At 36.6% G+C, this 15437-nt stretch overlaps 1 protein-coding gene across 2 annotated transcripts in view; it reads right to left on the bottom strand.

The window, feature by feature from the left end:
• Window positions 1-2287: 2287 nt before the first annotated feature.
• tagapb (T cell activation RhoGTPase activating protein b) overlaps window positions 2288-15437 on the bottom strand; it is a 68208-nt gene continuing 55058 nt past the window's right edge. For both annotated transcript variants that reach the window (XM_061986990.2, XM_061986991.2), the window contains 3 exons: window positions 8566-8752; window positions 3460-3541; window positions 2288-3392 (listed from right to left, as the gene is read on the bottom strand). In XM_061986990.2, the coding sequence (XP_061842974.2) occupies window positions 2461-3392; window positions 3460-3541; window positions 8566-8752 (1201 nt within the window). In that variant the 3' untranslated portion in view covers window positions 2288-2460. The remainder of the gene's footprint in view (window positions 3393-3459; window positions 3542-8565; window positions 8753-15437) is intronic.

Here is a 15437-nt window from a genome sequence, read left to right as displayed (position 1 = left end):
GTGTTTATTTTATTTATATATATATATATATATATATATATATATATATATATATATATATATATATATATATATATATATATAAGAAATACTTGAATTTCAGTTAATTGTAGCTATAAATATACTCCTCCCCCCGGCCCCGCCCACCCCGACCCCCCAATTTGGAGGTCTCAAGGTTGGCAAGTATGAAGTGCATTGAATGAGAAGGTGTGTCCAAACTTTTGGCCTGTACTGTAATAAAAATTTTTTTAAAAACACAGTAAATTTTATATTAAAATTCTGGCGACTAAACTGCCGGGTTTTTTTTTGTTAAAAAAAACAAAAAAAACATGTTACTGTTTTTCTATTTATCTGTCAAGACTTGATCTTGGGTGTTTGCTTTTCCGGGATGCAACGGAAAGTTGGCTCGTGCGAGACGGGAATGAAGGTACATGATTTATTTATTATTATCAAAAAAAAAAAGAATAAATGAAAGCGCGCACAGTGGCGGAGAATAAACTATGAAACCAAAAGACTATAGCAAAAAAAGTACAAATGAAAAGCACGCACAGTGGCGGAGAACAAACTATGAAAAACAAAAAGACTATAAACATGGAACAAAAACTTACTTGGCTTGGACAAAAATAGTTGCATGAAGAATGGACATGGGAAGAAGTGCCAGGCATGGACAGAGCATAAATGTGGTGAGGTCGTCAGGACGAACAACAGAAAATCCATCCATCCATCCATTTTCTACCGCTTATTCCCTTTGGGGTCGCGGGGGGCGCTGGAGCCTATCTCAGCTACAATCGGGCGGAAGGCGGGGTACACCCTGGACAAGTCGCCAACTCATCGCAGGGCCAACACAGATAGACAGACAACATTCACACTCACATCCACACACTAGGGCCAATTTAGTGTTGCCAATCAACTTATCCCCAGGTGCATGTCTTTGGAAGTGGGAGGAAGCCGGAGTACCCGGAGGGAACCCACGCAGTCACGGGGAGGACATGCAAACTCCACACAGAAAGATCCCGAGCCTGGGATTGAACCCGAGACTACCCAGGACCTTCGTATTGTGAGGCAGATGCACTAACCCCTCTTCCACCGTGAAGCCCACAACAGAAAATGAAAAGCTTAAATAACAGACATGATTAACGAAAACAGGTGCGTGACTCAAAACGTGAAACAGGTGCGTGACGTGACAGGTGAAAACTAATGGTTGCTATGGTGACAAACAAGAGTGCACAATGAGTCCAAACGTGGAACAGGTGAAACTAATGGGTAATCATGCAAACAAGACAAGGGAGTGAAAAGCCAGAAACTAAACAAAACATGACTTAAAACAAAACATGATTACACAGACATGACATTATCGCAATATGTTGTTAAAACAAAACAAAAACAAAAACAACACTGTATATTTTTACAGTAACTGAGTTGCCAGTGTTTCTATTTTTTTTTTCAGTGTACATGAATGAAGGTGTGTGTTGCTGAACCCGACTTGGACATTATCTGGACTGGACCTGGTTTTTAAAAAAAAAACCTTTAAACGAAGCTAATTTCATTTACAACCAGGTCTAGTGAAGATAAGGTCCTTTTTTTTAATTTTTATTTTTAATTTTTATTTTTTTTTAGATAAGATAAAAAAATCTTTTCTTGGATAAAAAAAGAAAGTAAAACAATATAAAAATAATTACATTAAAAAAAAGAAAAAAATAGTAATTAAATGAAAATGTTAGTGGACCAGCAGCACATACAATCAAGTATGCTTCAGGGACTGTGTCCCTTGCAGAAGTGTTGTCCATGTTGTGGGAACCAGAATGTTGGTAGCAGAAAGAAACAACCCCTTTTGTGTGAGTGGGTGTGTATGAGTGTGAATGGGGGAGGGAGGGTTTTTTTTTTTTGGGTTGATGCACTAGTTGAAAGTGTATCGTGTGTTTTTTTTCTATGTTGATTTACTAAAAAAAAAAATTTTTTTTTAAATAAATAAATACATTTTGGCCTGTACTGTAATACATTTTTTTTTAAAACACAGTAAATTTTACATTAAAATTCTGGCGACTAAACTGCCGGGTTTTTTTTTTTGTAAAAAAAAAAAAAAAAAAAAAATACGTGTTACTGTTTTTCTATTTATCGCGATATGTTGTGAAAACAAAACAAAAACAACGCTGTATATTTTTACAGTAACTGAGTTGCCAGTGGGCCGCACGGTGGCACAGCAAGCGGCAAGGCTGAAAACCGACATTGAATGCCCGCGACCTTCGATCCCTCAGGCGGTACTGCATCAAAAAGCGACATCGGTGTGTAAAGGATATCACCACATGGGCAAATTTATATATTGCATTTAAATATCTTGTCTTTGCAGTCTATTCAGTCGAATATAAGTTGAAAAGGATTCGCAAATCATCGTATTCTGTTTTTATTTACCATTTACACAACGTGACAACTTCGATGTCTAAAAAGTTCTTGCTTTCATCATCAAACGTAGGACTCTTTAGCGTAGGAGAAGTCCTCAAACACAGGCTGGCTGCGCCTCCGAGACGCCACCTGGTGGTGCCTCGCCGACACGGACTCGGACATGGCCCTTTGGCGGAAGACCAGACCTTGGTCCTGGTGGTCGCCGGAGCAGCTGGGCAGGTGTGCGTAATTGACGGAGGAGGGGCGGGATTTTCTCTCCAGGGCGATGGCGTCGTGCACAGTCATGGATCCGTACCGTGGGGGGGGAGGTACCCGCTCGTAGGGCGGCGGCCTGCAGGGCAGCCTGCTGTCCACCTGCCTGAACACCTCCATGGCAGAAAGGGGGCGGGGCTTGGGTGCACCCGGTGAGACCTCCTTGAGCGTTCCACAAGGGGAGGGGTTTTTATCCTTCTTCAGGCTGGTCCTGCTGAAGCCTCCCAAGCTCCTGGTCCGCATCAGGACTTTGCAAGCGGCTCTCAGTGAATGCGAGCGTTTTGGCTCGTCCAAGACCCGCGGAGGTTTCCTGGAGCGAGGCGGAGACGCCGCCGGGGAGCTGGTGAACACGGAGCCCTCGGACCGGTTGGAGGCGGCGCTCTCCAGGGACGAGCTGGAGGAGTACATGGTCTGGTTGTTGGAAAAAAAGGAACCGGGAGAGGGTCCTCCTCGGCTCCTCCTCCAGAAGGAGTCGTCGGAGATTTGCTTTTTTAAAGGCCGCTTCTGGAAGTCGTCGTGGCTCCTGGACAGGTGGGCCACGTGGGCCGAGGGCAGGATGATGGGCTCGGAGCAGCGGCGGTGGTAAGGATGCTTGGCGTCGAAGGCGGCGTCGGAGGAGCAGGACGACGCCGCCACGCTGAGACTGAGCGAGGGAGACGAGCCGCTCCTTCCGGCCTCGCCGTCTCCGTCGGGGTCGGTGCTGTCGTACGCCGAGTCGTGAAGCTGGGAGGACACGGAGTCTGCCGGACGAACGGCCCATTAATTCCCAAATTTGAAAAGGAAAACTTGCAACGGGAAGAAGCGCACCTTCGTCAGTGTCCAGGAGGTTAGGGATGTTGTCTCCCAGGATCTCGCTGTGCTCCATCAGGAACTGGGTCAGCTCCGTGACCTGCGGGGGGCGACGTGGCGCAATCAAATCAGATGCCACAAAAAAGGCACACTGCAAAAACTGAAATCTACCGTATTTTTCGGACTATAAGTCGCAGTTTTTTTCATAGTTACATAGTGCGACTTATACTCAGGAGCGACTTATGTGCGAAACTATTAACACATTAGCGTAAAATATCAAATAATATTATTTATCTCATTCACGTAAGAGACTAGACCAGGGGTCGGCAACCTTTACCAGTCAAAGAGCCATTTCGACCAGTTTCAAAAATGAAAGAAAAACAATGGGAGCCACAAAACTCTTTTGAAATTTAAAATGAAATAACACTGCATACAAAGTTTGTTTTTGCTTTGTGCTATTTATAAACCAGACACGCGGCCTGCACCTTAATATAAAAATGTAATGTTAGTGCATACTTGCCAACCTTGAGACCTACGATTTCGGGAGGTGGGGGGAGGGGGGTGGGGGTGGGCGGGGTGGGACGGGGGCGTGGATAAAGGGGAGGAGTATATTTACAGCTAGAATTCACCAAGTCAAGTATTTCATATATATATATATATATATATATATATATATATATATATATATATATATATATATATAAGAAATACTATACTAACGTCAAGTATTTCATATATATATATATATATATATATATATATATATATATATATATATATATATAAGAAATACTTGACGTTCAGTGAATTCTAGCTATATATATATTATATGTATATATATATATATATATATATATATATATATATATATATATATATATGTATGTGTATATGTATATATATATATATATATATATTTATATATATATATATATATATATATATTATTATATGTATGTATATATGTATATATATATATATATATATATATATATATACACACGTATATATATATATTTTATTATATATATATATATATATATATATATATATATATAAAATAAATACTTGAATTTCAGTGTTCATTTATTTACACATATACACACACATAACACTCATCTACTCATTGTTGAGTTAAGGGGTGGGACGGGGGCGTGGATAAAGGGGAGGAGTATATTTACAGCTAGAATTCACCAAGTCAAGTATTTCATATATATATATATATATATATATATATATATATATATATATATATATATATATATATATATATATATATATAAGAAATACTTGACGTTCAGTGAATTCTAGCTATATATATATTATATGTATATATATATATATATATATATATATATGTATGTGTATATGTATATATATATATATATATATATATATATATATATATATATATATATTTATATATATATATATATATATATATATATTATTATATGTATGTATATATGTATATATATATATATATATATATATACACACGTATATATATATATTTTATTATATATATATATATATAATAAATACTTGAATTTCAGTGTTCATTTATTTACACATATACACACACATAACACTCATCTACTCATTATTGAGTTAAGGGTTGAATTGTCCATCCTTGTTCTATTCCCTGTCACTATTTTTCGAACCATGCTGAACACCCTGTCTCTGATGATGCATTGCTGTGTGGCACGCACAAAAGTGCTTTCATCAAATGCACTAGATGGCAGTATTGTCCTGTTTAAGAGTGTCACAACATTGCTGTTTACGGCAGACGAACTGCTTTACGGTAGACAAAAACGTGACTGCTGTTGTTGTGTGTTGTTGCCGCGCTGGGAGGACGTTAATGAAACTGCCTAACAATAAACCCATGAGGACCTGAGTCCGCCTGAATTTCGGGAGATTTTCGGGAGAAAATTTGTCCCCGGGAGTCTCCCGGAAAATCCGGGAGGGTTGGCAAGTATGTGTTAGTGCGTCCCGCAAGTTTTATATGAATGGCACTTGACAGTGTCATACTTGCCAAACCTCACGATTTTTCATGGAGACTACAAATTTCAGGGCAACTATTCTCTCAAACGTCTGCTGATTTTTACCCTAACAACAATAATAAGGACGTGATGTGACGGCACAGCATTTAGCACCCTCTACAAACAGCGTGCCGGCCCCAGCCACACGTTGAATGAGGCTTCTGCTTGCACAAGTACGTAACAGCAAGGCATACTTGGTCAACAGCCATACAGGTTACACTGACGGTGGCCGTATAAAACAACTTTAACACTCTTACTAATATGCGCCACACTAAAAACCAAACAAGAATGACAAACACATTTCGGGAGAACATCTGCACCGTAACACAACAGAGTGTCCGCCCTGAGATCAGTAGGTTGTGAGTTCAAACCCCCGGCCGAGTCATACCAAAGACTATAAAATGGGACTCATTACCTCCCTGCTTGGCACTCAGCATCAAGGGTTGGAATTGGGGGTTAAATCACTATAAAAAATTATTCCCAGGCGCGGCCAACGCTGCTGCCCACTGCTCCCCTCACCTCCCAGGGGGTGAACAAGGGGATGGGTCAAATGCAGAGGACACATTTCACTGGTACTTTAACTTTAACTTAACTTAACATAAACACAACAGAACAAATACCCAGAATCCCATGCAGCCCTAACTCTTCCGGGCTTTTTTTCCTTCTTTATTATGCATTTTCGGCATGTGCGACTTATACTCCGGAGCGACTTATACTCCGAAGAATACGGTAAGTACGATGAAATATCTCAAATAAGGGTGATATTTGCTTATTTTCTGTCTGATAAGATCATTCTTCTCACTAAGCAGATTTTATGTTAGAGCAGTGGTTCTCAACCTTTTTTCAGTGATGTACCCCCTGTGAATTTTTTTTTAATTCAAGTACCCCCTAATCAGAGCAAAGCATTTTTGGTTGAAAAAAAGAGATAAAAAAGTAAAATACAGCACTATGTCATCAGTTTCTGATTTATTAAATTGTATAACAGTGCAATATATTGCTCATTTGTAGTGGTCTTTCTTGAACTATTTGGAAAAAAATAACTAAAAATAACTAAAAACTTGTTGAAAAATAAACAAGTGATTCAGTTATAAATAAATATTTCTACACATAGAAGTAATCATCAACTCAAAGTGCCCTCTTTGGGGATTGTAATAGAGATCCATCTGGATTCAGGAACTTAATTCTAAACATTTATTTTGTTGAAGTATTAATCAATAAATATATTTATAAAGGATTTTTGAATTGTTGCTATTTTTAGAATATTTAAAAAAAATCTCACGTACCCCTTGGCATACTTTCAAGTACCCCCAGGGGTACGTGTACCCCCATTTGAGAACCACTGTGTTAGAGTGTTTTACTTGTTTTAAGTGTTTTGGTCCTAAATGATCTCAGTAAGATATTACAGCTTGTTGCTGAGATTTGATGACCTATATTGAGTACCGTATTTTTCGGACTAAAAGTCGCAGTTTTTTTCATAGTTTATGAAAGTTGCCTAATGTTTTTTTTCCTTCTTTATTATGCATTTTCGGCAGGTGCGACTTATACTCCGGTGCGACTTATACTCCGAAAAATACGGTAAAACATGCTTGAAACTAGAATATCAAGTGTTGCAAAGCTGTGTCATCAACACTCACAAGTATAAAACTACTTTTTTTAAAGTAATCATTTCTTATTTCAAGCATGAAATAAAAAAAATGATGACTTTGACACAATTGTGTCTCATAATTAAAACAGATGACAGCCAAATTGACTTTACTGTTTTATTTTCAATGAAACAATAGAAAATAGGTACTCATATAGTAGTACACTTGGCACAGTACAGTAAACTGACAGTTAATATTTAAACATTTAACATGTCACATTTCAAACTATTTTGAAGAGAAAGAGTTCATGCACATTCCGGTAAATTCCTCAAAATTACAATAAAAAAAAATTGGGTCGGTGGCCTGGCTGGAGAAAAAACACAGAGGCTATTTCCTCCCTACAAGCCTGTTTTGCAGGTTTCCCTGCTCTTTGGGGGATTTTATAAAATATTATAAAATCGTATGAATTTGATACACTTTTATAAAATCCCCTGAAGAGCAGGGAAACCTGCGAAACAGGCTTGTAGGGATGAGAGTCGGGGGAAAAAAACAACACAGAGGCTATTTCATCCCTTAAAGCCTGTTTTGCAGGCTTCCCCGCTCTTCGGGGGATTTTATACAATTTTATCAAATCCCCTGAAAAGCAGGGAAACCTGCGAAAAAGGCTTGTAGGGATGAAATAGCCTCTGTGTTTTTTCCTGATCTAACGTATATATATATATATATATATATATATATATATATATATATATATATATATATATATATATATATATATATATATATATATATATATATATATGTCTTAATAAGGTTATCCAAAAAATAGTGCTCGATACCGTAGTAGAGCGCAATATATGTATGTGTGGGAAAAAAATCACAAGACTATTTCATCTCTACAGGCCTGTTTCATGAGGGGGGGTACCCTCAATCATCAGGAGAATCTCCTGATGATTGAGGGTACCCCCCCTCATGAAACAGGCCTGTAGAGATGAAATAGTCTTGTGATTTTTTTCCCACACATACATATATATATATATATATATATATATATATATATATATATATATATATATATATATATAAATATTCCTTGCGCACAAATTGACTGAAAGAGCACGCACTTGGCGCGATGATGTCATTTTATCGATGGGAAAATGCAAGAAACGTAATGGCGAGCGCATATCATTATGTCAAGATAATGGCACTAGCATTTAAGAATATTTTTCAACATATTGAGGAAAAAGGTCTCTTTTTTTTCTACCAAGAAAAGTGCACTTATTAGTGAGAATATACTTATTTTAAGGTATTTTTGGGTTCATTGAGGTTAGCTAATTTGACTTGTTTTGGAAAGTCTTGACAAGCCAAATTTTCTTGTTCTATTGGCAGATAATTTTGCTTAGTTCAAATAAAATATCCCTCATTTTTGTATTTTTTTTTTCTTGTTTTTGAACACTGACTTTTTGCAGTGCACAAAGCAAACCTGCTCCATTAGCTACCTTCAAGGTCATTTCCTTCTGCTGGTCGAGCGGCGTGACCTCCAGCCGCAGCAGCGTGGGGGCGGTGCACACCGCCAGGTTGTAGGCGTCCATCTTGTTGACGTCGGCGCTCTCCAGGACGTGATGGAAGACGCAGGCCAGGCGCTGCAAGAGGAGGCGGTTCGGCGGCGGCAGCTTGTCCACCACCCTGGAGTAGAAGGAGGAGGAGGGGAAGTTTTAAGCTATATTTTACAGTAAAATTCTGGTGACTGAGCTGCCAGTTTTCTTTACCGTAAAATCTGTGGTTGTTTCTACGGTGTATTACTGTAAATGACGGTACTACATTTTTTTACGGAGAAAAAAAAACTGGCAGCTTAGTTGCCAGAATGAAAAAAAAAAAGTTCTACTGTTTTTCCTTTTACAGTAATATGATGTAAAAAAAAACAAAAAAAACCCAGTAAATTTTACAGTAAAATTCTGGCGACTAAACTTCCAATTTTTTTTTTTTGCAAAAAAAACCAAACAGTGTTACTGTTCTTCTATTTATTGTAATATGTTGTAAAAACAAACAAACACACACTCTATTTTACAGTAAAAAAAATTTTTATTTTACCGTAAAAAATATATATATTTTTTTTTACAGTGTATTACTGTAAATGGAAAAACGGTACCACATTTTTTTACGGTAAAAAAAACTGGCAGCTCAGTTGTCAGAATGAAAAAAAAAAAGAGTTCTACTGTTTTTCTTTTTACAGTAATATGATGTAAAAAAAAAAAACAACAACAAAAAACAGTAAATTTTACAGTAAAATTCCGGCGACTAAGCTGCCAGGTTTTTTTAATTAAAAAAAAACAGTGTTACTGTTCTATTCTATTCTATTTACCGCAATTTGTTGTAAAAAAAAAACAAAACAAAAAAAACCCACTATATTTTACAGTAAAATTCTGGTGACTGAGCTGCCAGTTTTCTTTACCGTAAAATCTGTGGTTGTTTCTACGGTGTATTACTGTAAATGAAAAAAAAACAACGGTACTACATTTTTTTACGGAGAAAAAAAAACTGGCAGCTTAGTTGCCAGAATGAAAAAAAAAAAGTTCTACTGTTTTTCCTTTTACAGTAATGTTATGTAAAAAAACAACAACAAAAAACAGTAAATTTTACAGTAAAATTCTGGCGACTAAACTTCCAGTTTTGTTTTTTTTGCAAAAAAACCCAAACAGTGTTACTGTTCTTCTATTTATTGTAATATGTTGTAAAAACAAACAAACACACAATCTATTTTACAGTAAAAGTTTTTTTTATTTTACCGTAAAAAATATATATATTTTTTTTTACAGTGTATTACTGTAAATGGAAAAACGGTACTACATTTTTTTACGGTAAAAAAAACTGGCAGCTCAGTTGCCAGAATAAAAAAAAAAAACTGTTCTACTGTTTTTCCATTTACAGTAATATGATGTAAAAAAAAACAACAACAAAAAAAACAGTAAATTTTACAGTAAAATTCTGGCGACTAAGCTGCCAGGTTTTTTTTTGTTAAAAAAAAAACAGTGTTACTGTTCTATTCTATTCTATTTACCGCAATATGTTGTAAAAAAAAAACAAAAACAAAAAAAACCCCACTATATTTTACTGTAAAATTCTGGTGACTGAGCTGCCAGTTTTCTTTACCATAAAATCTGTGGTTGTTTCTACGGTGTAAATGGAAAAAAAAAACGGTACTACATTTTTTTACGGAGAAAAAAAAACTGGCAGCTTAGTTGCCAGAATGAAAAAAAAAAAGAGTTCTACTATTTTTCCTTTTACATTAATATGATGTAAAAAAAAACCCCAAAAAAACAGTAAATTTTACAGTAAAATTCTGGCGACTAAGCTTACTAACAGTGTTACTGTTCTTCTATTTATCGTAATATGTTGTAAAAAACAAACAAAAAAACACTCTATTTTACAGTAAAATTCTGGTGACTGAGCTGCCAGTTTTTTTTATTTTACCGTAAAATATATATATATTTTTTTTACAGTGTATTACTGTAAATGGAAAAACGATACCACATTTTTTTACGGTAAAAAAAACTGGCAGCTCAGTTGCCAGAATTAAAAAAAAAAAACTGTTCTACTGTTTTTCCATTTTACAGTAATATGATGTAAAAAAAAATATATATAAAAAAACATTAAATATTACAGTAAAATTCCGGCGACTAAGCTGCCAGGTTTTTTGTTTAAAAAAAAAACAGTGCTACTGTTCTATTCTATTTACCGCAATATGTTGTAAAAAACAAAACAAAAAAAAAACACTATATTTTACAGTAAAATTCTGGTGACTGAGCTGCCAGTTTTTTTTTTAACCGTAAAATCTGTTTGTTGTTTTTACGGTGTATTACTGTAAATGGAAAAATGGCACCACATTTTTTACGGTAAAAAAACTGGCAGCTCAGTTGCCAGAATAAAAAAAAAGAAAGAAAAAAAAAAAAAGAGTTCCACTGTTTTTCAATTTATAGTAATATGTTGTAAAAAAATAAAAAATAAAAAGTAAATTTTACAGTGAAATTCTGGCGACTAAGCTGCCTAGTTTTTTTTTTGTTTTTTTTCAAAAAAAACCAAACAGTGTTACTGTTCTTCTATTTATCGTAATATGTTGTAAAAAAAAAAACAACCAAAAAAACACACTATATTTTACAGTAAAATTCTGGTGACTGAGCAGCCAGTTTTTTTAATTTTACCGTAAAATCTTTTTTTTTTTTTTTTTACGGTGTATTACTGTAAATGAAAAAACGGTACCACATTTTTTTACAGTAAAAAAACTGGCAGCTCAGTTGCCAGAATGAAAAAAAAAAAAAAAAAAAAGAGTTCTACTGTTTTTCCTTTTACAGTAATATGATGTAAAAAAAACAACAAGAAAAAACAGTAAATTTTGCAGTAAAATTCCGGCGACTAAGCTGCCAGGGTTTTTTTTGTTAAAAAAACAAACCGTGTTACTGTGCTTCTATTTACCGCAATATGTTGTAAAAGAAAAACAAAAACAAAAAAACACTATATTTTACAGTAAAATTCTGGTGACTGAGCTGCCAGGTTTTTTTACCGTAAAATCTGTTTGTTGTTTTTACGGTGTATTACTGTAAATGGAAAAATGGTACCACATTTTTTACGGTAAAAAAAACTGGCAGCTCAGTTGCCAGAATAAAAAAAAAGATTAAAAAAAAAAAAAAAAAGAGTTCCACTGTTTTTCAATTTATAGTAATATGATGTAAAAAAATAAAAAATAAAAAGTAAATTTTACAGTAAAATTAGCTGCCAGTTGTTTTTTTTTTGCAAAAAAACCAAACTGTTACTGTTTTTCTATTTACCGTAATATGTTGTAAAAAAAAAAAAAAAAAAAAAAAAACGCACTATATTTTACAGTAAAATTCTGGTGACTGAGCTGCCAGTTTTATAAATTTTACCGTAAAATCTTTTTTTTTTTTTTTACGGTGTATTACTCTAAATGGAAAAACAGTACCACATTTTTTTTACGGTAAAAAAGAACTGGCAGCTCAGTTGCCAGAATAAAAAAAATAAAAAAAAGAGTTCCACTGTTTTTCCATTTACAGTAATATGATGTAAAAAACAACCAAAAAACAGTACATTTTACAGTAAAATTGTGGCGACTAAGCTGCCAATTTTTTTTTGTTAAAAAGAACAGTGTTACTGTTCTTCTATTTACCGCAATAGGTTGTAAAAAAAAACAAAAAAACAAAACACTATATTTTACAGTAAAAAACAGTTTTTTTTTTACCGTAAAATCTGTTTGTTGTCTTTACGGTGTATTACTATAAATGGAAAAATGGAACCACATTTTTTACGGTAAAAAAAACTGGCAGCTCAGTGGCCTGAATAAAAAAAAATTAAATAAAGAGTTCCACTGTTTTTCCATTTACAGTAAAATTATGTAAAAAAAAAAAAAAAAAAAAAAAAAAAAAAAAAAAAAAAAAAAACAGTAAATTTTACAGTAAAATTCTGGCAACTAAAAACTGTGGTACTGTTTTTCTATTTACCGCAATATGTTGTAAAAAAAAAACCCAACAATTTACAGTAAAATTCTGCCGACTGAGTTGCCGTTTTTTGGGGGTAAAAAAACAGTGGTACTGTTTTTTTTATTTACCGCAATATGTTGTAAAAAAGAAAAAGATAAAAAAACTTACAGTAAAAAGTTTGAAGCTCTTTCTCTTCCTTTTAGCGGCAGAAAAAGAGAAGCGGACTGCCGCATCATACAGTTGACACCAGCAGGTTTCATTTTAAGTACAGTGCACAGGGAAAGTGTTCAGTTTTTTCCCACATTTTGTTATTCCAAAATGAAATCAATTCATTCTTGTCTTCAAAATTCCACAATGTAGAAAACAGTTGTTTGAAACTTTTTAGACTTAAGACTTAAACTTCCTTTTATTGTCATTCAAATTTGAACTTTACAGTACAGATAATTATGGACATGTTGTATTAGCTCGTTGTAGTGCAGGATAAAAGAGCAATAAATAAATAGATTACTGTACGGATAAATATATTGCACTTTTGTATATGCATCCACGTTTATGGATGTATGTTATATTGTCTTTATATTCCAGCCAGTTCATCCATTTTAGGGGGAATTGAGGGAATTATTATGATTAGGGATGTCCAATAATATCAGACTGCCGATTTTAGCCGATAAATGCTTTAAAATGTAATATCGGAAATGATCGGTATCGGTTTCAAAAAGTAAAATGTATGACTTTTTAAAACGCCGCTGTGTACACGGACGTAGGGAGAAGTACAGAGCGCCAATAAACCTTAAAGGCACTGCCTTTGCGTGCCGGCCCAGTCACATAATATCTACGGCTTTTCACACACACAAGTGAATGCAAGGCATACTTGGTCAACAGCCATACAGGTCACACTGAGGGTGGCCGTATAAACAACTTTAACACTGTTACAAATATGCGACACACTGTGAACCCACACCAAACAAGAATGACAAACACAGTTCGGGAGAACATCCGCACCGTAACACAACATAAACACAACAGAACAAATACCCAGAAGCTCTTGCAGCACTAACTCTTCTGGGACGCTACAATATACACCCCCTGCTACCCCCAATCCCGCCCACCTCAACCTTCTCATGCTCTCTCAGGGAGAGCATGTCCCAAATTCCAAGCTGCTGTTTTGAGGCATGTTAAAAAAAAATAATGCACTTTGTGACTTCAATGATAAATATGGCAGTGCCATGTTGGCATTTTTTTTTCCATAACTTGAGTTGATTTATTTTGGAAAACCTTGTTACATTGTTTAATGCATCACAACAAAATTAGGCATAATAATGTGTTCATTCCACGACTGTATATATCGGTATCGGTTGATGTCGGAATCGGTAATTAAGAGTTGGACAATATCGGATTATCGGACATCTCTAGTTATGATGCGTTCAAGAGTCTTATGGCCTGAGGGAAGAAGCTGTTACAGAACCTGGAGGTTCTGCTACGGAGGCTGCGGAACCTCTTTCTAGAGTCCAGCAGTGAAAATTTTACAAATTAAAAAATAAATAATCGAATAAATACATTAAATAAAAAAAAAATAAAAAAAGAGACCAGTCAGGATAGAGGGAAAGATGAATGAGGCAATATACAGAGACATCATGGATAAAAACCAGCGCTTCCCATCTAATCTGATGGAATGGTCTAAGAGGAAGAGGCGAAACTGAGCAAAGATAGATGTGCCAAGTTTGTGGCATCGTATTCAAAAAGACTTGCTGACAAAGTATTGAGCAAAGGCTGTGAATACTTATGTACATGTGACTTATACATATATATATATATATATATATATATATATATATATATATATATATATATATATATATATATACATATCCATCCATCCATCCATCTTCTTCCGCTTATCCGAGGTCGGGTCGCGGGGGCAGCAGCTTAAGCAGGGAAGCCCAGACTTCCCTCTCCCCAGCCACTTCGTCCAGCTCCTCCCGGGGGATCCCAAGGCGTTCCCAGGCCAGCCGGGAGACATAGTCTTCCCAACGTGTCCTGGGTCTTCCCCGTGGCCTCCTACCGGTCGGACGTGCCCGAAACACCTTCCTAGGGAGGCGTTCGGGTGGCATCCTGACCAGATGCCCGAACCACCTCATCTGGCTCCTCTCGATGTGGAGGAGCAGCGGCTTTACTTTGAGCTCCCCCCGGATGACAGAGCTTCTCACCCTATCTCTAAGGGAGAGCCCCGCCACTCGGCGGAGGAAACTCATTTCGGCCGCTTGTACCCGTGATCTTGTCCTTTCGGTCATGACCCAAAGCTCATGACCATAGGTGAGGATGGGAACGTAGATCGACCGGTAAATCGAGAGCTTTGCCTTCCGGCTCAGCTCCTTCTTCACCACAACGGATCGATACAGCGTCCGCATTACTGAAGACGCCGCACCGATCCGCCTGTCGATCTCACCATCCACTCTTCCCCCACTCGTGAACAAGACTCCGAGGTACTTGAACTCCTCCACTTGGGGCAAGATCTCCTCCCCAACCCGGAGATGGCACTCCACCCTTTTCCGGGAGAGAACCATGGACTCGGACTTGGAGGTGCTGATTCTCATCCCAGTCGCTTCACACTCGGCTGCGAACCGATCCAGTGAGAGCTGAAGATCTTGGCCGGAGGAAGCCATCAGGACCACATCATCTGCAAATAGCAGTGACCTAATCCTGCAGCCACCAAACCAGATCCCCTCAACGCCTTGACTGCGCCTAGAAATTCTGTCCATAAAGGTTATGAACAGAATGGGTGACAAAGGGCAGCCTTGGCGGAGTCCAACCCTCACTGGAAACGTGTCCGACTTACTGCCGGCAATGCGGACCAAGCTCTGACACTGATCATACAGGGAGCG

The sequence above is a fragment of the Nerophis lumbriciformis genome, linkage group LG26, assembly GCF_033978685.3.
Source record: "Nerophis lumbriciformis linkage group LG26, RoL_Nlum_v2.1, whole genome shotgun sequence".
Lineage (NCBI taxonomy): Eukaryota > Metazoa > Chordata > Actinopteri > Syngnathiformes > Syngnathidae > Nerophis > Nerophis lumbriciformis.
The sequence above is the reverse complement of the archived record's forward strand: the minus strand, read 5'-3'. Positions and strand labels throughout refer to the sequence as shown.